This window comes from Mastacembelus armatus, chromosome 7 (assembly GCF_900324485.2).
Source record: "Mastacembelus armatus chromosome 7, fMasArm1.2, whole genome shotgun sequence".
Classification (NCBI taxonomy): Eukaryota; Metazoa; Chordata; class Actinopteri; order Synbranchiformes; family Mastacembelidae; genus Mastacembelus; species Mastacembelus armatus.
Window position 1 is genome coordinate 14,935,617 of NC_046639.1, and position 25,774 is coordinate 14,961,390.

Here is a 25,774-nt window from a genome sequence, read left to right on the forward strand (position 1 = left end):
CTGAATGCTGAATAGAGTATAGAGCAGGTTCTTTGTGTGTTTGTTGTGAGAATGTTTGTACCTGTGATACTTTTGCCCCTTCCTCCTCTGGTACTCTGTTTCATCCACTGTCCACACAGCTCCCTTTCCTCCCTCAACACGGACAAAACACTTGTGTAGACTGAGGTTGTGACGCACTGCATTCTGGATAGAATGGGAAAATTCAATTGTAATAGAAGCATGGCAAATTGTATTTATGTTCTTGTGGAAGAAATCTGAGTTTTTATATTCATTGTTTTTTGTATGTTGAATTGTCTGTAGTATTACTTACATATTGATAAACCCCACAATTATAGCTTTTAACTGGAAAATGAACCAACTTTTGTGCACAAACTCAAAAATAATATAATGTTCTTTGACCTTTCCTTTTATTCTAATCCCTATCTCTGTATGATTTGCCTAAATTGGTAAATGCAAGCAATGATAAAAATAAACATAATTAGAACATTTGAAGGAAGTTTCAGTTTTTTGTGTCAGTTCTGCAGAAACTAAGAACGATAATTCTTAGAAGACTGTTTTGGGTGACTTTTTTAGCTCTTTTTAAGTAGGTACTTTTCAGTACAATTGGAACCACGAGTGATGTATATTTACATTGACACAAAACCAATCATGAGCGAGACAACCTCCAGGTTAACCTCCATCATAAAATTTAGGCAGACCTGTGCAGCTGCAAACAATTGATCTGTGTTCAATATTATATTTTTGTTGTGAATATTTTAACATTTACATGCAAAGCTAATTTGAGCTGCTGTTATAGCACAACTAGGCCATTTAATTGGACTACTGTCCTTGTCCCAGTATGTCCTAATTATATCTGGCTCTGCTATGAAAGGTGGCAATATGCTCCCTTACACTTGTTTGTATTGGACCCTTTCCCAGTTGACCAATCATGTGATGACCAATCTGATTATGTAGAAGTAGCTTGAATCCCAAACGCATTAAATGGGTCTGTTAGTCCAGCTTTAAGAAATTTGAAGTATGATTTCAGTCAGACTAACTTATTTGCAAGTATTTTAAAAGTCTAGTTTAAGTCAGACTGACTCAATTAGTCAGACTAACACAACATCATGTAGATAGTTAGCTATTGACAGTATGCTGAAACACCATTACCCCATTTTTAATCCCACCAACAGAACAAAGTTCTGCTCGGACAGTTGTTTGTCTAACTAAGGGGAGAGCCATCAATGAGCACTACACACAGTGTGCTTTTCCTGATGAACATGGTATGTTGACATGAGCAATTAATTGTTGCATCATTGTGCACTTCTGTCTGACCTTACCAGGGGTTTTCAATCTTTTTCTGCAGGGCCCCCTCTTTTTAGATAAGAATATATTGGCCTAGTCTGTACTCTATAGAACCCCTAAACCCCCTTTTTAAATTTTATTTAACCAAATAAATTCATGGCATCTTTACTTGTTCACTATCAAAATGTCAGAAGCTAATGTTAGTATTTTCAGACACACAATACAGCAACACACTGTTGTCTCTCCTCATTACCCTGCGTCTTTGCTTTGGAAGCTAAGTTTTTTTTTTAATGCTTTTAGTGCTGTGCAAACAAACAGTCTAACAAGACAGTGACAAGGTTGTGTTTAGATGGAAGCCCTGTCATATACTTGTCCATTCACACTGTCAGTAGGAATGTTGAAACAATGTAAGCCAGTTGATGGTTATATATATCAATGTCACTTCTACACGACATTCAACAACAATGCTAGCGAAAATTTTCACATTTTGCTTTGATTCATCAAGATCTCTGAATTTTCTGTCATGTGGGCAGCCTGGACCTCAGTGTGGGTCCATTGTGAGTTCTTTTACATGTGAAAACTGTTGTTTAGGCTACAAAAAGTAACTTTTAAAAATGCTGCTTGCTGCATTAGCTTAGTATTTGACAAATCAATGCAAATATACATCACTCGTGGTTCCAATTGTACCAAAAAGTACCCACTCTGAAGTAGGAGCTAAAAAAGTCCCCCAAAACAGTCTTCTAAGAATTATCATTCGCAGAACTGACACAAAAAACTCAAATTTCCTTCAAATGTTCTAAGAAATATGAAAAAGTTCCTCCATTCCAGAAGGCCTTATTTTATGTTATCATGCCTCGTACCTCCCCCTACAATAGCTCCACTCCCCCCATAGATATGCTGCCTCCCAGTTTGGGAACCACTGGACTTTACAAAGTTACTTTACAAAATCCTTCAATAATAAAGAAAGCAACTGCGTTACATTTCAGTTAACCAAGCTGGAACACAATACAATTCAAAAAATTACAAACAAATTAAACAAACGTAATATATTGTAACATATTTGTATCATAATTCCAATGTGACAGGGCCGAAAAAAAGGTTCAATTGCCTTTTAGTGTGCACAGATGATATACCACGTGACAACTGTAATTAGACCCCAATACTGTTATGTAGCTATCAAAGTAAATGCCCAATAATTCAAACCTTCCAGGTAGCAGTGTTGTGCCTGAAGTAGAAGAACATGGTAGTGAACCAGTTGTAAATCTCATTCAGAGTGCGTTGTTTGTCTGGAGACTCAAGGATAGACTGCAAAAATCAGAGAGTGAGAAGCACACAGGGATAGGTAGCAGCAAAATGTCATCTAATGTGTGGAAAAATTAACCACTCTTGTAAAAAGTGGACAACATTAAATCCAACAAATTTTAACTGAGATATCACTAGTGTGGTGAGGTGTCACTATGATTGTTTAAATTTAAAAGTCACCATTTCCCTCTCTAAAAGACTTACAGGTATATTATTTATTGCAAAGTTTGGCCTCACAGATCATTGGCCCTGGGTAAACGAAATTTTTGTGATAAAGTGAACAGTTGCCATGGAAAAGTTGTAAAAACACTCCTAAAGAGTATAAATCGAAATCAGCAAACAACAATTATAAAAGGACCACTTTCACAAAAAACCCCACACAAATAAACAAAAAACCATATTAGCTTCCTTCAAAAGTAACTTACCCATCTTATTAAATAGGCGTAGGTGTACGGGGGCCTGATATTGTTGAATTTGTAACATTCAATACTGGGAACCAAGTCTGTATGAGAACAATATTATGCCATTAACTCATGTCATCAAGCACAAATATTTATGGTCATATGGTCATTCAGTTCATATTCTGAGCCTAGTGGCTTTAAATAGCATAGTGTGTTGGTGGGAAGCTGACAAATTTTGTAACATAGAACATGTTTTCAGATCATGAAAAGCAGCAATATACCTACATAATTTTCAAGCATAATTTAAAACTGAAGGGATCTATCTGTGTTATCTTATAAACCGAATTTATAATTTTGATTTTTTGAACTGTCATTTTTTTCTGTTTTGGGTATTATTATAGTTCTATTATAGTTAAGTCATCAGCTTATGAGTTCTTACAAACAGTGTCGCAATTTAAAAAGTTAAAAATTAAAAATTGACCAAATTATTTAACTTATAAGATTAATTTCTATATCAGATAACACTGGCAACTCTCATGTGTAACTTCTTGTTTATTAAATATTTTGTCATGAACTTCAATATAAATGTTGCTACCTGGCAGAAGGTGGGCAGAGCCAGTGGTTCTGTAGTTGTGCTGGGAGAACTCCAGATGTTTAATGTCCCACTGCTGCATTCTGTTTCCATCTGTTACCTGGGGTTGGGACAGGAACAGAGGAAGGCTGTATGGCCACTCAGTAGTTGTCTTCTACTTGCAAAGATGGAGATGGACAAGCACAGATAGTTTTATTTGCATTCTTTAAAGAGAAAATATCTTATAAGAAATTCAAGTATTTCAGCTAAATATTCAAATATTAGGGCTGTCAATCAATTAAAATATTTAATCATGATTAATCGCATGATTGTCATGAGTTAACTTGATTGTGATTGTGACTGCGATTAATTGCAACTTAATCTAACTTAACTTAACTTTCAGGCTTACGGTAGATATGTTTTTCAAAGAACTTGTTCATGTCTATTAAACATGGAGAAAAAAAACAGAAAAAACACAAGTTCCCATTATTGCTCTTTCTTTGCACTGAGCCATTTGCTCAAAAAGACAAGCCAACTCAATTCACATGGACAATAAATGCAGTCAACTTTTGTCTTGTCGTCAGAACCATCAGACATCGTTCTGTAAATGAATTTACCGTACAGAAGACCTTTTTCTTTCTCCATTTCTGTTTGCTGCTGCACTGTTTACTGTCTATGGCTGCATTTTTGATTTCTCCTACTACAGACTAGGCCACGGATCACACAGGAAATGCATGCTGCGTTACTCGCGCATTAATAAAATTAAATGTAAATGAATTTTTCGTTGTGTTAATAAAGCATTAATTTTGACAGCCCTCTCAAATATTCTTAAGCAAAACAAGCTGAAATAAATTATTAATGCTAAGAGCATTTAGCACTAACTTACCCAATCAGTGTATTTGTGTTCAAACAGGCGCAGATGAATTTGCATTGCAGTGAGTTTCTGTTTTTCCAGGATGAGCTGAAAAACCAAAGCTGAATTTATGTCAAAGTGATTTCATGACCTGACACCCACAGACAGTTTCTTAGCCATTAGTTAAGTTAGGAATAATTTCTGTTGGACTAGTCTCAAGTCAAAAATGCATTATTGCAGTTAGGGTAGTATCCAAACATGGATCACCACAGCCTGGTTTGGATTCAGTCACTGCAATATTGTTACACCTAAATCCTCAATTGTTGATCTCCCTAATACACTGCTTCCCATATCCTTTTCTGTTTTTGTAACCTACACTAGTCCTGCCCTGACTGTTGACACCATTTCATACACACTGCCAGAATCTTCCATTTGCATCTGTGGCTGGGCCGAAAAAACAGCAGCCCCCTGTTCAGCTTCCGCTGAAAAAAATCAATGTATCACTGCGTTTTAATTCTGTCATATCTCTCATATCTATTTTTCTGCATTTGCTGCTCAGTTCTCCCCCTCTAAGATCTTTTATTCATTCCTTTCAGACTGTACTCCTATTTTCCCCTGGCACACCCATCGACCAAAACCATAGCATTTGGCTGCTACATGCCATTCTGCTCCCCTGCAATCTCATGTTAGTCACTCTGCCTCTACATCCTCACCCCATAACCCACCAGGTGTAATAATTCCCAAGGATTCATCTCACTCTGTTGTGCCACTTCCTCTCCTGTCCCCACCTTAATGATGACCCTCCTGTCAAAAATGTTGGATTCTTTCCATGAGGATATTCTTACAGTGATTCAGTATAAGCTACCTTCTATTCTTCCTACTCCTTCTAGCTCAGTCCATATGATTGTGCTTCAAGTCAGCCTAACCACTATTCTTCGTCAACAATCTGAGGAATTCGAAAAAGATTTTATCTCGAGGACTGATTTCCTGCTTGACTCTGGCAAGTGTGGCATACCCTCTACCCATAGCTTCAATGATTTTGAACTACATTAGATATTTACATCTTTGGTTAAAAGATTATTGCTGTAGTTTCTTTCTAATTTTGGGTTTTGAGTTTTTTATCATCTTTTTTTCTCAGCTCTGAGGCTCCTGGCTAAAAAATATTAAGCTGACTACTTAAGTAACTCCTCACAATCACTGCCCCTAATCCCATGATTCCACTAATTCCTTCCATATTTATAGTCAATTGCATTTACCAATTCCATATTGATAGTATTTTTTATTTATTTTATTTTATTTGACAGGACTATATAGAGCAAGAAAGACAAATAGACAAAAGAGCATACAATACAGACAACACTAAACATACATGTTTGTGTGAGCTGTGTGTTGTATGGGTGTGCATCACTCTTCAGCTAATATGGGATGTGGGGGAGGGGGTGCGTCCCCCAGTGATTGCTGAACAAGTTTGGGTCGAAAAATTGGAAATTGATACAGCAAATCACATCATCTTTCTCACCACCAGAGTCATCCTATGCTGTCTGGCTACACCCTCCCCAACCACTACTTTGCAGTCACTGATCTCTTTCAGGTTGAAACGTCTGCACAATATGTAATCAACTTGTGTGCTCCTGCCTCCACTCTTATATGTCACCCTATGCTCCTCCCTTTTCTGGAAAAATGTGTTCACTACAGCCATTTCCATCCTTTTTGTGAAGTCTACCACCATCTGTCCTCCTGCATTCCTGTCCTGCATACCAAACTTACCCATCACTTCCTCGTCACGTCTGTTTCCCTCACCAACATGTCTGTTGAAGTCTGCCCCAATCACCACTCTCTCACCACTAGGGATACCCTGAATCACCTCATCCATCACCCTCTAGAATTTCTCCTTCTCTTCTAACTCACATCCTACCTGCGGGGTATGACCACTGACAACATTGAACATCACATCTTCAACTTCCAGCTACAGAATCATCACCCTGTCTGACACTCTCTTCACCTCCAGAACATTCCTAGCAAAATCTTCCTTCAGGATAACTCCTACTCCATTCCTCTTTCCATCCACACCATGATAAAATAGCTTGACTCTCATCTGATTTACATAGCTCACCTAGTGACTAGGGGTGGAGTGAAACCAACCTGGAAGATAAATTGGAAGTTCCTACCAGCTTTTTCTCAGACTGATGAAGCCACTTGGATGGGTGGTGAAACGTTTCGACTTAAAAATTGAGTCCAGTTGTCATTGTCATGACTCAACCTCTAGATAACTTCCCCTGGACGACTGAGAATCTTCACCTATCTATCTATCTATCCATCCATCCATCCATCCATCCATCCATCCATCCATCCATCCATCCATCTTGCTACTATTACAAAGTAGATTTACTGGGACTCTGAAAAATGCCATAAACTGTACTACAGTCATCCACTCACTGAATGCTCAGCGCCTATTTTCACCTTCATCCATATCACTTTGCAGCCTGGTCAGAGTGCAGGCCTTCTTTTCAAGTCGTTTATTGGCCAAACTCCTATTTCCCTCTGGTACTGCTCTTTGTTTTCAGTTCTTGTGACTTAACCTAAATTTCCAATTCTACCATCCATCTCAGCACCACAGTCTGTCTACAGTAGCTCTTCTGTACAGGCTGTCCCGCCCCTACTATCTATACTTGGATAAATTTGGCAACTGGTTACTTTTTCTGGGCAATATATGGAAGTTATCATCATTGGAAAACTTAATGTTTGTAAATAAGCCACAAGCCAGGGCGCTACATTCCACTGAATGCTAACACTTACTTGGCCATATGCTTAACATGCTTATGTACTTCCCAATTTCAGTCAATATGTGAAATGTGCTACAAGGGGGAATAACACGAAGCATACCTACAAATCTGTGTCTTTTCCACATCTGGGTCTGTGACATCATCTCTCCATATTCCTCACACCAGCGTACATGCCACCTTTAACCTCCATATTTTTCAGGCTTTATGTCTATATTTCTCCTGGTGTAAATTTCTAAACACAGTCTCTGTCCTGTTGTCAGTGAAAAACAGCACACAGACACACAGCTGTTCTGACGACTCAACACAAGCCATTGCTAAGCAGCTATTTGACCACTTACACACGAATGAACAATTTGAAGATTTCCAATGAGGATTTAGAGCACATCATAGTACAGAAACAGCACTATTGCAAGTCACCAACAATCTCCTCAAAACCTCAGATAATGGACTCATCTCTGTACTTGTCCTGCTGACTTTAGTGCTGCATTTGACACATGGACCACAGCATCTCATTACAGAGATTCAAGCATGTCTAAAGGACATAAAAGCTAGGATGACCAATGACTTTATACTTTTAAAAAGAGAAGTTATTGTATTTGGACCTAAAAACCTCAGAAATTGTTTATCTAACAATGTAGCTACTTTAAATGGCATAGCTTTGGCTTCCAGTATTACTGTGGAAAATCTTTGGAATTATTTCTGACCAAGACATGTCCTTTAATTCACACAGAAAACAAATCTCTAGAAGTACCTTCTTTCGCTTGCACAATATTGCCAAAATTAGAAACAAAATGACTCAAAATGTCCAAAAATGACACTGAAAATCTAGTCCATGGATTTGTTACTTCAAGGCTACATTATTGTAACAAATTACTGTCAGGATGGATGTCCCAGTAACTCCATAAAAAGTCTGCAGTTAATACAGAATGCTGCAGCCAGAGTTCTGACAGGAACTAGCAGGAGAGATCATTTTTCTCCTATAGTGGCTTAGCTCCTTCATACCTTAAAGACCTCATATTACCATATGATCCCAATAGAGCATTTTGCACTCAGAGTGCAGGTCTACCTGTGGTTCACAGAGGTTTCAAAAGTAGAATGGGAGGCAGAGCCTTTAGCTATCAAGCTCCTCCCTCCCCTCTCCACTTCTTCTGTCTTCTCCTCTCCTCTCACCAATCTAACATGCATATTTTTTGGACTGTGGGAGGAAACCGGACTACTGTGTGCATCATGTTTATTGATAATGATACCTGTAATAAGTGTAAGGTTCTTGTAGCATTGGAGAGAATGATCACTGAATTGGATGCACAGCTCCACACCTTTTAAAAAAAGCCCTACTAGATGGTTCAGAGTGACCTAGCAAAGTCTCTGCTAGCTGTTCCCTGGGAGCTCCCCATATGTGGATTGATCACCCTTGGGTGACAGTCTGACAGAGGCATAGCACTAAGCAGAAGCCAATGGTTCATCACCTGACAGTTTATGCCTCAAATTGATTTGAGGCAGATGTAGCAATTTAAAGTGTCACACATTTTTACTGCAGTATGTTTGCAGTGTCCTGGCAATGGTAATGTAATTATTTTTACGCAGGCAACAGAGCAGAAACAGTCCCATAGACACATGGCAGCAGCGCATGTTGTGCACACCCAATGGCGCAACTTCATTAATTGGCCAGAATCTATGAATCTAAATCTGGTTTTTAATGTCCATCTCTTTGGCAGTATACTGCTTTGTACAACTGAACGGCTTTTCAAAAAAAAAAAAAAAAAAACAGGCACACACATTTTATACATTCATACACACAAAATGAGGTGTGTATGAGTTTGGTTCAAGTGTGCATGCATTGTAAAATGTCTTTTTAGATGCAAAACGTGTGATAATGTGATGTTAAAGTGTATGAAAAGGCCATTAAAAAACTATGTAGTGCATTTATGCCTGTAGTATTTACTGGCCATCTGGGCATCACTTGCTTTATGTTGATAGCGATACATTTTGCCATCAAGGAATGCTGCACATTCTATTTTCAGCAGAACTTGCACTTTAGATTTTGTCACTAATTTCATTTTATGTATTTATTTATTTTTATTTCGTGTAATAGATGAAACACTGAAAACCTGAGGAAAAAAATCAAAAACAGAACATTTTGTCATGTTCATACTTAATGCCTTGAGGACTTTAAATAAGCCGGAAAATAGCTTGTTGCATAGCCCTAATGGGAGCCTTGAGTCCAAAAAATGTACACAGCTGCAATTAGTTCATATTTGTACTGGGTTTGTCTTTCATCAAATAGAACACCAACTCAACTGCATCTGTGGCAGTGTAACATACAAGTTATACAATGTAGAAAAACTAGCCTGGCTCTGTTCAAGATTTGAAAAGTCTTTACCAATATGACTAAAATTCTAATTGTTAAAGCTTCGTATTCCCTTAATGTGACATACAAAATGTTCAGGAAATAGTCTATTTCTTCAATGTTTTCATGTAGCAACTAATGCAAAGATAGCTTAAGGTAGAATCAATTAAATCATAGTATGAGACTAAACTATGGGTAATTTAGCTTCAGTGACCTATTGCTGTCTTCTATACAATTATAATACCCAAACAAAACCCAACACATGCAGGTAGAAACTCCATACAAAGGCAACAGTGCTAACAGTCACACCGCCATGCCACCTTATACTACAGTAACTAATCTAGTGTTGGGGATACAACAGCATTCATAATGTATTTGGATACTTTTTCAGTTTCTTAAGTTCCCACCTGACTCTCCATGCACTGCACAATATCTTGTTGGACTCTCCACTGAGCAATGCTTTTGTCACCATGACTGTGTTCAGAATGGAGGTGCCTAGAAGACAAAATAAATTTAAAAGACAAATGTTTTATTTTGTTTTAATTTATTTTTAAAAACACTTGTTCAAATGAAATCGGACGAAAAGCACTTCTTGTCTGAACAGACAGGTCTAAAATGTTCTCTTTTCATCTATTGAGCTCTGTGTCTCCTTAAGTGAACTACAACCAGACCTTGGCCCTCATCCTATCTAGGCATCACAGCCTAACCATTGCCTGATATTAAACAAGTCATCAACATAAACCTCCCCACTCACCCCTGTGGGCAGTCTTTTTCTCTTTCAAGCTTATGGCCTCTATCAGAAGCCTGTGAGCTTGAGGGTTCTGCCCAGTATCTTAGCTCTTTCTAGGACTGCATTCTTCTGGACAGGGATCTCAGATGTTGTTAATGGGATCTGATGGAACCACTCTCCCAGTTTGTTGGTCACAGCCCCAAGTGTTCCAGTTACCACAGAAACCACTGTTGCCTTCACCTTCCACATCTTTTCTAACTCTTTTTTCAGTCCTTGGTATTTATAAAAGGTGGGTGAGAATGACCAGTCTAAGATTCTGTGGGACCTCCACATACAGACTGACAAATTGGTAATGGCTGACGAAGAGGATATTGTAGTGGTGGACAAACAGGAGAACAAGGTCATAATAATAGATGTAGCAGCTAATGAGATTTACCTTTATGTGTAATTTATTGTATATATGCCACTTATGTACTTCTGGTTAGATGCTAACTGCATTTCATTGCCATAGTACATGTACTTTGCACAATGGCAATAAAGTTGAATCCGATATAATCTAATTCTATACAGTGTTTTGGGGTTTTTAGGCACACCTAAAGCACACACGTTGTTGCCCTTTACCCTTTTCTATCTATCTCAAAAGACAAAAGCTACTGACTGAGTTTTACATTAGACATTTTACCAAGCTCAGCCCAAAAACTGAAGACAGGACCTTGGAGAGTGCTTTGTGCACCTACTGCGTCACATTGATTCATTCAAAACATCCTTTGCATTCTCAACAAAGCAAATCTTTTCATATAGGAAAGTGCTAGCCTAGCTGCATTAAAGATTTTGTGCCCCCTAACAACATAGCATCTGCAGTGGCTTGCTTTCATAGTGTCTGTAGTTTTTTTTAAAAATGTGCCTTAAATTATTATTACTTTACATTAACCTCAACTTGAGAGTGGTTAATCAGTACTTCCAGAAGGCTGAAAACAAACAGTCACAAAGTGCAACAACATATTAAAGACAAATGAATGTAATATTCAGCAGATTACTTACTTTAAGAAACTAGCAAAATCTTTAGATACTGCATCACAGCCAGGCCAGCGGCATAGGCCACTCACAAAGAGAGCACTGTTCCCCTCAGGAATGCTAGACAGAAAAGAAATGTCTTAATGATATCATGTACCATCGATGTAACTGAAAGTACTTTCAAATGGAACACATGGAAAACCTCTTGGCATAGTGGTGAGCAGAAACTTAAAAGATATTTGCACAAAGAAAAATGATTCAGCTTCCTCACAAAACTGGCACTGTTCTTGCAGAATTTGTTTAAAATTAGCTGTAATTAGTAAAAAATAATGGATGAAAGTTATGTTGTGTTCACTGGTGATTTTTTTAGCCAGGCAGATCTACTGCAGACATATTTACAAACTAAATGTTATGTTTAATACAGTGTCATCTTAAAAAAAAAAATTCCATGTATCATTTGTGCCAGCAAGTTTTTAACTCTTCATATTTTAAGGTAGGGCATAATGTTATTGAGGTTGGTCCAAGACCATGGCAATCTCATGGAAGATAGTGTTTTAACATTTAAATATTTCCCTTATGTTTTCCATCTAGCTTGCCTATCTCCTTATCCTTTTCTTGTACCTGCCTGCCACTGTAAGGACAGTAAGTTCATGTGGAGCATATGGTCACAGAGGTATATGGTTTAACTTCTAATTTTCTGAGTGCTCTATGTGTGGAGCAGAAAAATATTAACTGCAACATGCCATTATGTCTGTGTATTTTTGCAGATAAACAGGCCTAATGTTAGTAATTAGTGTACATAGGTGTAGTGTAGGCAGAGATTGAGAGTTAGACTGGCAAAGCTGGAAATCCCATTAACATTTCCAACAATATTCCCATTATTGGAAAACATAAGGGGAAACCAAAATGCCCACACACTGGATTGTATCTGAATGAGTTACATTTAGTCAAAATGAGTTTCCCACTGTATCAGGGTCTCTGGACTCATGCTTCAGTTGTTGTAACTTCATACCATTGGCTTCCTAACTGTTTTTTGACAACTTTTTTGTTAAAAGGCATAGTGGGACATATTGGTATAGCTCCAGATAACTTTCTCAAGGAGTTCAGGGTGGATGGCTAGACCAACAAGGTAAGTTTGAAACAGTAGACTGCTGTGTACAGCCTGTCGTCAACAACTACCGGTTACTGTATGGTAACATTACACTCCCTAACTAAATTACTGGGTTCTGGAAAATAAGCACCTTTGAGAATATAAGCAATGGCTGTTTGATGATCAAACATGTTGGAAAGATTAGCCCAAGTTCAAATGTAAATGATCACCCAAACTGATGAAGTTGAAGTAGGAAACCACAGTGTACATTTAACCACAGAGGTGTGAAAATAGTCAAATGTGTTATTTTTTTGTTGGTGAGTTATAATTTTGGAATGAAGTAACAAACAGTAGTATCCTGCCAATAAGCGCACCAGATTAGAAAGTACACTGGAGAGAATGTTGTCTAGCTTTGGAACACTATGGCATCACCCAGGAGGAACTGGAGGATATATGTATTATGGAACACACACCACTCATTTTTTCTTCCATCCATCCATATATTCAGAATACTTCACTGGGTCTGGGTTGCAATGATAGCAAGCTAAGCAACATCTTCCAGCTCTTTCTGGCCAATCCTGATATGGTCTCAGGCCAGCTTGAGTCTGACTCCAGAATGTTCTGTGTCAACTATAGCGTTTCATACAAGTTTGATGAGGTGTCTAGGAGGAAGATGAGATTGCACCATAGCTCTCACTTGTAGTAGATTCCATACTCCTGCAGAACCCCCTCCCATATAACGTAGGGGGCAGAAAACTGCCTGCTGTACTTTGATTCTACTATGCAGATACTATATATATTGAGGTTTTCCGTGCAGCATATTTTAGTCAGCACAACAATTTTGGTTTCATTAGCATTAATTGTCATTCAGTGAAGTGAGACAGTCACCCATCATGAAGACTGTCATCATTGGAGCTGTGCGTTGGGCAGTCTCTCCTCAAAGGATGCCAGTAATGGTTTTGTCTGAACGAGAAACCCATCTGTTGTGAAGAAACCTGGGGAACACGGCTTGTATCCACTTCTTCCTTGCAAATGGAGACAGCTGTGCTAGTTTCTGAATGCAGAAGAAAACGCATTATTTTAGTTTTTTGATCTATTGGAAACATGCAAAAAATATGCTCCAAATGCTCTACTTAAAATCCTCATTTACTTAAATTATTCAGAAAAATAAGTAAAAATACCAACAAGCACCTATGTAAGTGATTGTGTCTCTAAAGCTGAGTTTCATATTTTATATAAAGGCTAACCTTGTTTGTGCAAATATATACAGTCAAACATAAATAATATTGATGTTGCTAGTGTTGAGGTGAGTTGGTGTGTCTGCATACCGTGTTGTTGGCTAGAAGCTGGTTGGGAAACTTGGCACAGCACTGATGGCCTCTGCTGCTTTAGCCTTATACCTTCCATTCTATTCAGACACTGAGAGGAAAACACCAGTGTCAGCTACAGCATGTGACTGACAATGGAGTCAACAATTAGGCATTTTATTCTTAACTTCTCTTTCTTTTTTCTTTCAGGTTTGTTTGGACAAGTGTTCCAAATTGATTCACCCCTCTTAACTGGACCGTTTCAGTCTGATGAATACACTGCTACAGTGGCTGTAGGAAGCATGGCCTTGTAGGTGATATTTAGGGTCTGGAGGCACAGGCAAGACTGACTGATGATGGCTCTCACTGTAGCTTGGACCAAGACAGAGCTACCATATTTTCCGGACTATAAGCTTTTTTAGTTCTTTGGCTTGTCCTGCGGCTTATTTAGCGAATTGATTTATATGTTAATGCACTTTCATTCTATCGAGTAGTTATTAGCATTAGATGCCACTCTTGGCAGTTTTTGACTTAACTGAAGATAATACCGTACCACTGAAACAGTATAAACATTTCACGCGTTTCAACTCCTAGTGTAACAAGTAAAAATGCTTTCCCAAAGAAAGAACTATACTACAGATTTCAAGATGCAGGTAATAAAGTTTGCAGCTGAAACTATGGCAAGCCGTTTGAGCATAAATTAGATATTCTTGATATCAGATGTTTATTTCACATACTAGTTCAGTCTTTGTCAGAACTAGTTCGACGTTTGATTGCACTAGTTGGACATGTGATTGCACTAGTTGAACAAGAACCCTTACTAGTCACGCTTTCTCAGCAACTAGTGGCATTTCTGTCCAGCTAGTTCCATGAAAAGCCCTACTATCAATGCCAGTCACTGCACTAGTAGGACCAAAGTCCCAACTAGTCAGCTTTTTCATGTACTAGTGGCCCTCTGGACGACACTAGTAAGGCTAAAAGTCCTACTAGTTAACTAGTGTGCTGAAAGAAATGTGACAAGTTTACTAGTCAAGCATGAGTTTGGCTCACTAGTGAACTAGTGAGATTCAAATGTTTACTAGTTTACTAGTAAATACCAAAATGTCTACTAGTTCCACAGGTGGTGATCATTTTGGCCTTACTTGTTAACTAGTTAAACACACAATCTGTTACTAGTGAGCTAGTAAGGTCCAAATGGAGTAAGTAGTTGACTAGTGGCAATGATGTTCTCCTCACTAGTTAACTAGTGGAAGACATTTTGCCTCACTAGTGAAAGTCTGTATCAGACATGTTCAGACTATGACTGAACATGTCAGACATTTTTCCTACATGTTAGGCCTTTTCTTTAGCTAGTTTAGCATTTATTGGCACTAGTGAGCGACTATGTGCAACTAGTGAGACATTTGTTTAACATGTTGGTCTTTTTGATGCACTAGTTGATATTTTCAATACACTAGTTGACGTTTTGATCTTACCAGTCCAATATAAATGCTCACTAGTCGATTTGTGTGCTCAACTAGTGCAACTAGTAATGTTGTAAAGTGTCACTAGTTAACATGTATGATGTTTGCAACTGTTCACTAGTTAACTAGTTGCACAGAAATGTCAACTAGTGAGCAGGTTTTGCAGACAAGTCAAATGAAAACTTACACTAGTATACCAAAAACTTTAACTAGTGCAACAAAAAGACCAACATGTTAAACAAATGTCTCACTAGTTGCACATAGTCGCTCACTAGTGCCAATAAATGCTAAACTAGCTAAAGAAAAGGCCTAACATGTAGGAAAAATGTCTGACATGTTCAGTCATAGTCTGAACATGTCTGAAACAGACTTTCACTAGTGAGGCAAAATGTCTTCCACTAGTTAACTAGTGAGGAGAACATCATTGCCACTAGTCAACTACTTACTCCATTTGGACCTTGCTAGCTTACTAGTAACAGATTGTGTGTTTAACTAGTTAACAAGTAAGGCTAAAATGATCCCCACTAGTGGAACTAGTAGACATTTTGGTATTTACCAGTAAACTAGTAAATATTTGAATCTCACTAGTGAACTAGTAAGAACCAATAAATATTAACTAGTTGACTAATTGGCATTTTATGTTGACTAGTCAACTAGTGACTCTGTCTCTATGTCACTAGTGAACTTGTAAGGTCAAAAGCCCCTAACTAGTGGACATTTGGCCCTCGCTAGTTAACATGTAAAGTAAAACATGCAGCCACTAGTGCTACTAGTGGCACTTTAAAATCAATGTTGTACTAGTGGACTAAATGCAAATGAGGCAGACGGGACAAAGATTTTGATTGGTCAGTGGTCAACTGTGTTCTGAAAAGCCTTAAAGTGCCTGCTCTGAATAGTAACTTGGGTTTTAGCAAAACTAATTTCAGGAAGTGTTTGAATAATTTTATTTTGTATTATTATGGAATGGCAATTTAATTTGTAAATTTAATACACAAAGTAATTTTAAAACAATATTCCTCTGTTATCAATGTTATTAGGTTTGCTGTTATTTTAAAATGAAATTTATTGTATTAATTACAAAACTGTTCTTGAGTTGATCTGTATTTGTGAGAAATAAAAAAGTAGCTGTCAGTGAAATGTAACATTTTTTACTGTCAGAGATTCCATTTGATAAATTTAATTTTACACTAGAGGATGATTCAATTCAGTTCAATTAAATTTTATTTGTATAGGTCCAAATCACAATACAATCATCTCAAGACACTTTACAAAAAACAATGATGATCTATTGATTATCACACTAACCTAGTTAAAATATCAATCACGATACACCACTTAATTCCTAACCTTCATAGACCCACTAAATAGTAAACGGACTCATATAGCAAGCCGTTTGAGCATAAATTAGATATCCGCCATAGTGTCTGTGCGTTTTTGTGTCTCGGCACATCTGGATATGTGTGCATGTGTTTACAACTGCTGCTTTGATTACCGTGGAGATGTAAAGTGTTTCGGTGTCTGTCCGTTAGATGGACATTGACCGGAAAAAATCCCCCGCCTCGGGTTTCCGGCTCTGAGTCCCGCTCTTATGGCAAGCCGTTTGAGCATAAATTAGATATCCTTGATATCAGATATCAGATATCCTTGGTAGGAGATATCCTTGATATCTGATATCAAGGTTAAGAATATCTTGATATCAGATATCAAGGTTAAGAATATCTGATATCTGATATCAAGGCAGATATTCTTAACCTTGATATCTGATATCAAGGTTAAGAATATCTTGATATCTGATATCAAGGTTAAGAATATCTGATATCTGATATCAAGGTTAAGAATATCTGCCTTGATATCTGATATCAAGGTTAAGAATAAGTGATATCTGATATCAGATATCAAGGATATCTCCTACCAAGGATATCTGATATCAAGGATATCTATTTATGCTCAAACGGCTTGCCATAAGAGCGGGACTCAGAGCCGGAAACCCGAGGCGGGGGATTTTTTCCGGTCAATGTCCGTCTAACGGACAGACACCGAAATACTTTACATCTCCACGGTAATCAAAGCAGCAGTTGTAAACACATGCACACATATCCAGATGTGCCGAGACACAAAAACGCACAGACACTATGGCGGATATCTAATTTATGCTCAAACGGCTTGCTATACGCTCTCGTCCGAAGGGCTCCCGGTGAGCCACTTCGCCCGGGAGGAGCGGTTCGACCTCTCGCCGGCCGGGGGTCGCTCGCGCCGGCGGTCCGCTCGAGGCGAAAGCCGCTCATCGCCGCTTCCGGCTATATTTTTTTCTTAATTTTCAACATTATTACATAGTATTTTAGATGGATTATTGCCACTAATCAGCAATAATATAGTACATTTTTATACATGGTTCCTTGTAAACAAACTTCAGTTTTAACTGTTGCCACCTCCATCAAAGTTTACTTTAAATTGGAGAGTGGTATTTCCTCTCCTGGTATTTCTTTTAAAAAATGTTCAACAAAGCAGTGAAGCAGAGGAGCAAGCCAGGCTTTACAGAGTTAAATTTAAATTTTGGTTTGATTGAACTGCAGGAGAGCCAATAGGAAGGTTAGGTTTATGTCACTTCCCTGCCTCTTCATTAGCATTTAGTGTAACTACTTTACTAGTGATCGACTTGGCTTTCACTAGTTAACTACTAAAGATTTTGCGCCCAGAAGTTAACTAGTAAAGTAAAACAAACTTTGAGTAGTTCACTAGTGAGCATTTGGGCTTCCACTAGTTCAACATTTTGAAACTTACTAGTTACATGAAAATGTCTGTCACTAGTACAACTAGTGTGGTTTTAACCTCACTAGTTAACTAGTATGCATTATTTAGCCTCACTAGTTCACTAGTAAGGCCTAGAGGTCTTAACTAGTGAACTAGTGTGCATGTTGGCCCTCACTAGTGAACTAGTGAAGATTTAGGCTCTCACTAGTGAACTAGTGCAGACAAATACTGGTCACTAGTTCACTAGTGAGCCAAACTCATGCTTGACTAGTAAACTTGTCACATTTCTTTCAGCACACTAGTTAACTAGTAGGACTTTTAGCCTTACTAGTGTCGTCCAGAGGGCCACTAGTACATGAAAAAGCTGACTAGTTGGGACTTTGGTCCTACTAGTGCAGTGACTGGCATTGATAGTAGGGCTTTTCATGGAACTAGCTGGACAGAAATGCCACTAGTTGCTGAGAAAGCGTGACTAGTAAGGGTTCTTGTTCAACTAGTGCAATCACATGTCCAACTAGTGCAATCAAACGTCGAACTAGTTCTGACAAAGACTGAACTAGTATGTGAAATAAACATCTGATATCAAGGATATCTAATTTATGCTCAAACGGCTTGCCGCCATATGAAACAAAGTTTGGGGTGAGTGTCGGCATTCAGGCAAGCCAAGTGATTTGGTGGACACGCTGCTTCAGCTTCAACATTACTTGATACGGATGAATGAATAATGTATTGTAATGCACTTCTGCTTGTTGTTATGCCTAGCGGACATTCTTCATAGGCTAAATTAGGCTATAATTAGATTAATTACAAATGCGACTTGTACACCGAAGTGACTTATGTATGTTTTTTTCTTTTCAATAAGGCCTTTTTTGCTAAAAGCAACCAACATTCCAGTGCCACTTATAGTCCAGAAAATACGGTAGCTCATCAGCCATGACAACCTTCTGCCAGACTCTGTGGAAAAGTCAAGGATTCTGGTGGTGCTTTGACAGTCACTAGAAGCATTTGAGAGAGTCAGTCTGTGGATGACACCTCTGTTACAGGTTGGCTAGTGGTTCTGCTATGAGAGGCTCTCTGATATGTGTTTTGTCACAAAGTGTCAGTACGTCATCCTAGCCCTGTGGTTTATCATTATTAATGTTACGGTTTATCTAAATTTCCCTGAATATAGCACCGTTATTTGTGAGTCTAAGGTGTGACGTTTATTGCCACTGAACAGATATAAAATTTATTTATGTAAAGCATGGGTTTGCCCACGCAAACTTGATAATGCTAATTCTACTAGTAGATACTTTGTGACAAGTACAGACCAATGTTCTGCTTTTTCTACTTAGCTGCTACCACAGTTATAGTATGAATAAACATCACATTTTTTTTACATGCAAAATAAATTTTACTTTTATATTAAAATGTTAATTTTACTATAGCATATAATGGCATATAATGTTAGTACATATGATTTTATTTAAATTAAAGTGTTAATTTTAATATAAATAAAGTCACATGTAGGTATACTAACATTAAATGGCAGCAAGAATCTTATTATATTTACAGCAAATAAATAACCTGCTGAGAATTTGAACACTTAACCCACCTCCACCTTCAACAGAGTAAGGTATATTATGTATATCTGTGTTTAGAAAGTTGTAAAGTTTGCTCATGCAAGGTTGTATGATGTCATTTATGACATACCTGACTTCCTGATGGAGGTGGTGATACTTTGTCCCTCCTTTGAGGAAGAAGAGGTGGAGGAGAATGAGTAGAAAGGGGGGCTGCCTCCTCCAGCTGTTTCATCTTGTCACAATGTGGTTGACCTTGGTGCTGTACACATATCACACTCTCACTGGACGTCTCTGGCATTTCTGCAGTAACAGGGAGATATTAATGTTTCGCTGTAGAGACTTTAAAACTGTATCCTGAAATTTTTGAGTAGTGTGTTTCCTCTTCTGAGATAAAAAAAAAGCCCATTTCACATGAATGCATGGGTAAGATCAAATTTCAGATAGAAAACATTTTAAAATAATTACTTTAGCTGCATTATCCATGTAACACTTCACTTCAATTTTTTTATTTGAGAAATAGTGTACAGTTTAGTTTTTTAATTTTCTGACCATGAAATAGTCAATGGAAAAAAAATAGAATACTGAAAAACTGAAGTATTTTTGGATTCTGTTTAGCTGTTTGAGAAGGCAGGGTGGTTCAACTTGTGTTGAGATTAACGTAGGTGTATTATTACACAGGCATGTAGCCTGATAGCGGTGCATGGTACATTTCACACACAGGCTACAAGTTTGTAATGTGGCTATCCTGTGTTGTGGCATGGGGAAATGTAGCTGCTGTCTTTGTTTATTGTGACTGAATAAATACCTTTTGGTGTAGCCCCTGGCAGCAGAATAAACAGAAATATACCTGAGTCCAGATTACTGAGACCAGCAAGACCAAGTAGTTTCTGGGTTTGAATCCTATTTGACCCTTTATGTGTAGAATTTGTATGTTCACCTCATGTCTGCGTGGATCCGCTTTGGGTAATCTGGCTTCCAAACAGAGGCAGTTTGGAGTTAGGCTAATTGGTGACTAAATTGCCCATAGGTGTAAATGTGAGCTTGTCTCAATTTATCAGCCCTCTGATATCTGTCCAGGGTGTACCCCATCTCTCACCCAATGTCAGCTGGGTTTGCCTCAGGCTGATCTGGTCTAACATCCATTTATATATGACTAGACAGACAGACATGGTAGGGACACAGATCAGAAATTACACTTCTGTGCAAAGAAAATATTTGAACTATATTAATATTTTTTGAGCCACTTTTACATTCCCCTATTAGCTCAGATTATGAAAAAACAACAAAACGACTGACCATAATTATATCTATGACACACTGTTGTGATATAATCAGCTGACAACCATATAAAATATACAAAATATATATGAAATAAAAAAATGGGTGAAAAATCAGTGCTCAGCTTCAGTCGCTTATGTTAAAGACCACAAACCAAGCAGAAAATTTGTAGTCATAGATTCAGACCCAAATGTTAGCCTCTACCAGCTAATTACGCAATTAGAATGAATGAAGTAAAATGCTTTATGAAGCCCATATTATTACATGCCCATATAAGCCCATATACAGTGGGTACGGAAAGTATTCAGACCCCTTTAAATTTTTCACTCTTTGTGTCATTGCAGCCATTTGCCAAAATCAAAAAAGTTCATTTTATTTCTCATTAATGTACACTCAGCACCCCATCTTGACAAAAAAAAAAACCCAAATGTAGAAATTTTTGCAAATTTATTAAAAAAGAAAAACTGAAATATCACATGGTCATAAGTATTCAGACCCTTTGCAGTGACACTCATATTTAACTCACATGCTGTCCATTTCTTCTGATCCTCCTTGAGATGGTTCTGCTCCTTCAATGGAGTCCAGCTGTGTTTAATTAAACTGATTGGACTTGATTAGGAAAGGCACACACCTGTCTATATAAGACCTTACAGCTCACAGTGCATGTCAGAGCAAATGAGAATCACGAGGTCGAAGGAACTGCCCCAGGAGCTCAGAGACAGAATTGTGGCAAGGCACAGATCTGGCCAAGGTTACAAAAGAATTTCTGCAGCACTCAAGGTTCCTAAGAGCACAGTAGCCTCCATAATCCTCAAATGGAAAAAGTTCTGGACGACCAGAACTCTTCCTAGACCTGGCCGTCCAGCCAAACTGAGCAATCGTGGGAGAAGAGCCTTGGTGAGAGAGGTAAAGAAGAACCCAAAGATCACTGTGGCTGAGCTCCAGAGATGCAGTAGGGAGATGGGAGAAAGTTCCACAAAGTCAACTATCACTGCAGCCCTCCACCAGTCAGGACTTTATGGCAGAGTGGCCCGACGGAAGCCTCTCCTCAGTGCAAGACACATGAAAGCCTGCATAGAGTTTGCCAAAAAACACACGAAGGACTCCCAGACTATGAGAAATAAGATTCTCTGGTCTGATGAGACCAAGATTGAACTTTTTGGCGTTAATTCTAAGCAGTATGTGTGGAGAAAACCAGGCACTGCTCATCACCTGTCCAATACAATCCCTACAGTGAAACATGGTGGTGGGAGCATCATGTTGTGGGGGTGTTTTTCAGCTGCAGGGACAGGACGACTGGTTGCAAGTGAAGGAAAGATGAATGCGGCCAAGTACAGAGATATCCTGGAAGAAAACCTCTTCCAGAGTGCTCAGGACCTCAGACTGGGCCGAAGGTTCACCTTTCAACAGGACAATGACCCTAAGCACACAGCTAAAATAACAAAGGAGTGGCTTCGGAACAACTCTGTGACCGTTCTTGACTGGCCCAGCCAGAGCCCTGACCTAAACCCAATTGAGCATCTCTGGAGAGACCTGAAAATGGCTGTCCACCAACGTTCACCATCCAACCTGACAGAACTGGAGAGGATCTGCAAGAAGGAATGGCAGAGGATCCCCAAATCCAGGTGTGAAAAACTTGTTGCATCATTCCCAAGAAGACTCATGCCTGTACTAGCTCAAAAGGGTGCTTCTACTCAATACTGAGCACAGGGTCTGAATACTTATGACCATGTGATATTTCAGTTTTTCTTTTTTAATAAATTTGCAAAAATTTCTACATTTCTGTTTTTTTCTGTCAAGATGGGGTGCTGAGTGTACATTAATGAGAAATAAAATGAACTTTTTTGATTTTGGCAAATGGCTGCAATGACACAAAGAGTGAAAAATTTAAAGGGGTCTGAATACTTTCCGTACCCACTGTATATTATTTTACATACATTATTACTTGTACATTACATTCTTTAGTAAGATCTTTAGAAAATGTTTGGAATAAACTCCTGTTAACATCTGCGAAATTGCTGATTTTGATAAATCCTCTATTACACTGAATTTCAGAAATGTTCAGTAAGTTTCACCAGCTTACATTTAAATTTTTACTAGGTTAAAAGGTAACAAACACACATGTAACAATGGAAAAAACAGAGAACTTTATTATCATAAACACAATCACAAGTACTAGTTGAAATAGTACTAATGTGTAACCTTTTTAGATACTGAACATCATTTTATTGAGTATGTGGATGACGATGTTTCTGGACCCAGCCCCTTATGCAGAGACAATGATGAAGATCCCCATCCCCAAGCTCTGTGTTCAGTATTGAAAGGCCAGAGAAACAGCAGGCAGTGGCTCTAATATTTTTGTTACAATAAAGTATTTGTCATTGCTATTTTTTTTCTTGTATGCTTTAGTTATAATCTACATTACCTATTAATTGATATGACATAAACTTAGAATTAGTAATGTTAGATTTCATCACTAATATGTCTATGTACAATTAATTGAAAAAGAATAATATAGGAAATACTGCTCTATTCCCCAAAGACACAAGGGCCCATAGTTCAGTTCTATAGATATTAAATGCATTCTACAGAGAGAAGACATTTAAACACACAAGTTTGAGGATTGTCCACCATCCATAATCCTGGCTTCTCATGCGGCTGGGTTCTTCTGGTGACCTAGCAGAGACAAATATGAAGTAGAAGTTTACTAAAGGTAATGATGATAATATGACTGTAAATACTTTAATGTTGAAAGGATAAGTAGTCATGATACCCATGGTACCTTCCTGTAGATATATTTGTAGTCATAGTGGCCCAATTTCCACACGTACACCTGTGCCAGGAAAGAAATCATCAACAAAATCGTTACATAGCAAGTGTTGGTTCCGTAAACTTTAGTGTACTAATAACTTCATAAATTATCAGTTGTGTCAAACATCTGGTGCAACTACAAAAGGTAGAGGTTAAAAACAGAAACCAAATATGTATAAGGCTATTTATCAATAAATATATGTTATAAAGGGGTGGACTTAATATCAGACACAAACCTTCTCAAACCTGTGAAAGGTCATCTTATACAAAAATACTCACTACATGTGCAATTGTCCATTATGTGTAATAAAACCTAATTCATGGGATCATGTGATATTACATTTAAATGCAAAAAGGCAAAAATAATCATATTTCCTTTTATACTGTAAGTTAACAGCACAGTACAAGTAAAAGGTGCATTATTAATATAATTATAATGTAATTGTCAGATGTTATGCTGCAGAAATTTTGAGGTAAATGTTTTGAGGAAATGTTTTCTGTAACTTCAAACAACCTCTGACTGATGACATGAAAAGAGTGACATTTTTCTTACATGCAGATAGTTCAAACACGTAGTGGCACACAGAAACCTCCCTTATTTACTTTGTCAGTCCTAATATGTTTGACTTTATTGCTGATTTCCTCCTAATATGCAACTATCCTTGTTTTCTAACAGCATAAAATAGCACTGTCACTGGATACCATAACAAAACACAAAATAAATGTGACATAATTTATAACCAACCTTGTAGAAACATCTGGTTGAAGCAGAGATGACAGAACTGGTTCAGGAGCCTTGTCTGACTCTGGGTCAGACCCTGGGTAAATTATTAGTAGATTGCAATGTTGTGCTTCCACAAACAGCCATGTCTTCTCAAGATGGCTTCTCTGTAGCTTAGCCATCCTTGTGGTTAGTATGGACTAATTTGCATTCAAGCCTACACTTCCCAAAACTAGTCATTTTGGATCACCTGCTACAGACAGGTTGGGAGGTGCCCTGTGGTGGATTATCCTTGTTGCATGTCACAGAAGTCTACGCAGTTAAAATGAACATTTTTTGAAGAGAAAAACATTTTGGATTTATTTTGTCAGTGCTCCTTATGGTTTGCACACGACAAGAACACAATAACATTCTCGAAGAAAAATCCTCAAAAATCTTTGTGTTAATGAGATGATTCAAAGTGTAGCGTTATTACTCCAAACATTGTATTAAAGGAGAAGATATCATTTTTAACTAATAGAAGCATAGGAAAAATAGTTATGAAGGTAAATACTGAAGTCCTACACGCTATCTGCTCTCACATGGCAGGTATTTCAGAAGTTTGTGTAGGACAAAAAATTGTAAATTTTTAGTCAGTTCATGAGGCCTAGAAGGAGCATGGTCACGTTTTTATTTATACATACAATATACATTTTACACTGATTACATTAGCAATGCAATTACATAAAAGCACAAATCAGATTTTTGTGCACACTAATTATGCTATGGTAAGGTCTCTGTTGCCATCTTAAGATAAATTATGTATAATGTTTATTTTGGACAACGCAACTGTGTCAAGGTATTAATAAAATTTTACTGCTTCTGTATGTAGAAGAACCTGTAGTCATGTAAGTATAAGGACTAACTTAGAGCATGTGGTTATCTTAAAATAATGTACACCCTCCAGCCAATCAGCATTCAGCATTCATTGCCGCCATGTAAAGTCTTTAGTAGTTCAAAACATTAGATCTGAAAGCTTTCCTGTACAAAACCGTCTGACAGAAAGGTTGTGGTTGTTCACAGCAGGTGCAGTGACACACATATACAGCCACACACACATACACAAACAAACAAACACACACATGCTGTACTGCAGCACAGTATATCACCTGCAACTGGTTGTGTATCTCGAAGATGGCTGGATGTTTTTTATCAAATCAGATACTATCTTTTTTGGAGTAACTCACCAAAATATGATTGCCTTCACTTGTGTTATCAACAAAATCTAAGTTAGTCAGTTATCAACGATAATAATACTAATAGCTCATGGTTACTTTGGAACTGCAGACAGAGTGCTCCCTCGAAAGAAAAGACGCTGCGCGGCTGTAGTTTTCCACACGTTTGTATACAGAACATGTGAATGACCCCTAAAATTTCATGATTTAGTATTAGTTGTTTTTTTTTTTTTACCTTGTACATTAGTAAAAGTACTTTGTTGCTTTCCACCACTGTGAAACAAAACCAGTA

General features: G+C 37.9%; 1 protein-coding gene across 3 annotated transcripts in view; it reads right to left on the bottom strand.

Annotated features, from left to right (window-relative positions):
- The window catches only part of LOC113146287 (forkhead box protein P3-like), a 31,848-nt gene that overhangs the window by 914 nt on the left and 5,160 nt on the right, over positions 1 to 25,774 (bottom strand). The window contains exons 3-12 of one of the 3 annotated variants that reach the window (XM_026333686.1): positions 19,589 to 19,758; positions 13,704 to 13,794; positions 13,264 to 13,429; positions 11,313 to 11,405; positions 9,949 to 10,036; positions 4,445 to 4,519; positions 3,583 to 3,679; positions 3,012 to 3,088; positions 2,488 to 2,589; positions 62 to 183 (exon numbers count right to left, since the gene is read on the bottom strand). In XM_026333686.1, coding sequence (XP_026189471.1) covers positions 62 to 183; positions 2,488 to 2,589; positions 3,012 to 3,088; positions 3,583 to 3,679; positions 4,445 to 4,519; positions 9,949 to 10,036; positions 11,313 to 11,405; positions 13,264 to 13,429; positions 13,704 to 13,794; positions 19,589 to 19,756 — 1,079 coding nt within the window. In that variant the 5' untranslated portion in view covers positions 19,757 to 19,758. Of the gene's footprint in view, positions 1 to 61; positions 184 to 2,487; positions 2,590 to 3,011; positions 3,089 to 3,582; positions 3,734 to 4,444; positions 4,520 to 9,948; positions 10,037 to 11,312; positions 11,406 to 13,263; positions 13,430 to 13,703; positions 13,795 to 19,588; positions 19,759 to 25,774 lie in introns of all 3 variants that reach the window. The other 2 variants (XM_026333685.1, XM_026333684.1) reach the window with 2 other exon arrangements.